The sequence below is a fragment of the Eimeria acervulina genome, genomic scaffold (assembly GCF_000499425.1).
Source record: "Eimeria acervulina Houghton genomic scaffold, Eah_scaff1375, whole genome shotgun sequence".
NCBI lineage: Eukaryota > Apicomplexa > Conoidasida > Eucoccidiorida > Eimeriidae > Eimeria > Eimeria acervulina.
Window position 1 is genome coordinate 4,198 of NW_013549242.1, and position 2,931 is coordinate 7,128.

Consider the following 2,931-nt stretch of genomic DNA (forward strand, 5'->3'; position numbering starts at 1 on the left):
AAAATAAATGCATTTATAGACTTGAAACGCGAAGTTTCACGATTTAAAATGAGTTTCCTTCATGAGAACAATCCGGTATGCTGCCAGCGAGAGTCACGCGGCACGAGCTCAAACAGACCCATGGCGACGGAAAGCTGTTGCATGCAGGGCTTTAAACTGTGTGAAAGTCTCCTCAGGTGTTTTTATTGCAAAATTCATATCAAAACCTTTCAAAAGATGCGTTAGTCTTGGCCGTTTCTTCTTATTTCCGCTAACTCGCTGCAGGAGCCGCGTACACTGAACCACACAGACGACTGGCTGGAAATCCAGCTTACAACACTGCACAAACCCGCGTAAACAAGTTGGTTAGTATCTTCATTTTACCTCACTACCTGCATGAAAGCCGTATATTCAGAAGAAGATTCCCTACTACTCGCTACCACCCCCTTCCCCCGTTGTGCAAATGCGTGCGGTTTCGGCAGTATATACCAGTGCACGGGGAGCACCCCAGCCTCCTCTTGGGGCCTTTCTGAGCTTCTCAGGTGTATAGGCAGCTGCCTTCTTAGTGTAAATGGCATTTCTGTCGCGGCGCTCCCCGCTGAGTTTCGCTGCATTTCCTCCGCGGCTACGCAAGCAAAGGAACGACGCCAAGATTGAACTATGAACCCTCTTCATAATCTGTTTCTTAAGGGTGCAGCAGCGCTTCCTTTGCATGCAAACAAGAGCAAAGGTAATGGTAGTGGCGTTGCGTTGCTGTGGTCAACTGGGGCCTGGCGCAGCAATCTCTTCAGTGCTGCTTCCCCCCGTCGTCATAGTTACTTATTGAATGCAGCAGGCAGCAGCATAAGCAGCTATACAGCCTGCAGATGGACGCCCCCTGCTGCTTCCTCTTACTGCATGCGCTCGATATCGAGCCTCGTGGGGGCCCCGGTGCCTCCGTGGGTACTTCCAGCTGCTGCTGCAGCTACGTTAGGAGTTGTGGCTCACCGCCGCTGGCAGCAGCAGCAGCAGGCGTTCATAGACTCGGGCGCATGCGCTGCTGCAGCAGATATGCTGCATGAGGCATCCAACTGTACAGACAGCAGCACCCTCCAATCTTTCTTCAGAAGCAGCCTTCATGCATCCGGTGAGGCAATGACAGAATATGTTTATTTGCCAAACCCTCAACACCCCTCAGCAGCAGCTACCTTCTTGGGTGTTGCTGCTTCTGCTGGTGCTGCTCGTGCTGCTGCTCCTGCAGCTGCTACTGCTGCTGCACCTGGTGCTTCAGCTGTTGCTGCTGCTGCAGCTACTACTGCAGCAGCTGGTGGCAGCCTGCTGCTCTTCTTTCACGGCGGCCTTTGTGGGAGCGACCAGCTGCTGGCTTCGGGTCTTTCTTTTCCTTCAAGCATCAGCAACTTGCTGCTGCTTAATAGACAGGGCTACCTTCGTTCGTCTGCTCCTCCTCTGTGGGAGCAGCAGCAGCAGCAGCACTTCAGGCCAAAGCGCAGCAGGTCTCCTGTCCTCTCCGCTGCAGAGAAAAACTTGATGTACAGACACCGCATTTGGACCCAGGCAGCGCTTTTCAACGGCGTAGTCAGACGCGTGCAGCAGCAGCAGCAGCAGCAGCAGCAGGAGCAGGAGCAGCAGCAGCAGCAGCAACAGCAACAGCAGCAGCAGCAGGGTGTGCACCTGCTGGGTGTGGGTGTGGGGTGCGCGCATGCAATTGCCTACGGACATTTCTTCCCTGAAGAAGTGCTTAGCATATCATTGATAGAGCCGCTGCTGCAGCTGCATGCAGGTGCTGCTGGGGGGCCCCTGGAGGCCCACACCCTCCGTCGAGTTGCGGTGTATCGGCACCTCTTTGAGCGGCTGCTGCCGCAGGGCGCAGCAAAACTCAGATTACCTGCCCCCAAGATTTCTTTCCTTGAGTTTGTAGCAGCAGCAGCAGCAAATTACCTCCCAGCAGCTGCTGTCTTCGTGCTGCTGCATGCGGCGACAGCCAATGCGCACACAGCGCCGCTGCCCGCGATGCAGCAGCTGCTGCAGGACATGCAGCAGCAACCCTCACTGCAGCAGCAGCTGCAGCAACTGCTGCAGCAGCAGATTCCTGCCGGGACACTAGACGCTCGTACGCAAGCAGCCTCTCACTCGCACCCCGAGCAGCAGCAGCAGCAGCAGCTGTACAAGCAGCTGCTGCTGCGACTGCAGCACATGAACGGCTGCTGCTGCATGGCTCAGCGTCTGGAAGGATTTATTGAAGATTGCTTGCTGCTGTGGGGAGACTCTAAAGAGGCTGCTGCTGCTGCTTGGCTGGCGGAGTGCTTCTCGGCGCTGCAGGTCCCTCGGCTAATTCTGCATGCAAGCAGCAGCAGCAGCAGCAGCAGCGAGCTGCAGAGGGCTTGTAATGCTTCAGGGGCCTCTCAGGCACCGCTGGTAGTTCAGCAAATCCACGGGGCCCATCCACATACTCTCTTGCTGACGCATGCGAAGCACATCAGCGGGGTGCTGCAGCAGCATCTGCAGCAGCAGCAGCAGTAGCAGCTGCAGCACCAGGACAGTGTTTAACTACCAGCTTCTGCAGCAGGGTAAGGGATGGGGCTTTGGGGCTTCGCAGCTAAAAACGCATGCAAATCAAATTTTAAATGAATAATGTTTGGGAGTTGAGTAGCTGCTGCTGCTACTGGTGCAGCAGCAGCAGCAGCAGCGGCAGCAACTTGCTGTCCGCGCAGCAGCAGCAGCAAAGGCAGCTGCTGCCTCACACAACAAAACGCTTTTTAAAACAACTAAAGGAATAAATTTTCTTTATGAGACGAACAGCAGCAACAAGTGACAAATGCTGCTGCTGGTCCTGCTGCTGCTGCTGCTGCTGCTGCTGCTGCAGTTTTCAAGTTTCTTTAGTCTGACAGGCTCTGCTGCAGCCAACTAGCGATGGCCCTGATGCGGGTGTGCAGTATCTGCATGCAAGAAGCA

General features: G+C 55.1%; 1 protein-coding gene across 1 annotated transcript; it reads left to right on the plus strand.

Annotated features, from left to right (window-relative positions):
* Positions 1–1,113: 1,113 nt before the first annotated feature.
* EAH_00059070 (hypothetical protein, conserved) lies at positions 1,114–2,499 on the plus strand (the record flags this gene model as incomplete). The annotated part of the gene is made up of 1 exon (XM_013393616.1): positions 1,114–2,499. One exon carries the CDS (start codon positions 1,114–1,116, stop codon positions 2,497–2,499), a length of 1,386 nt encoding a protein of 461 aa, XP_013249070.1.
* Between the last annotated feature and the right edge of the window lie 432 nt (positions 2,500–2,931).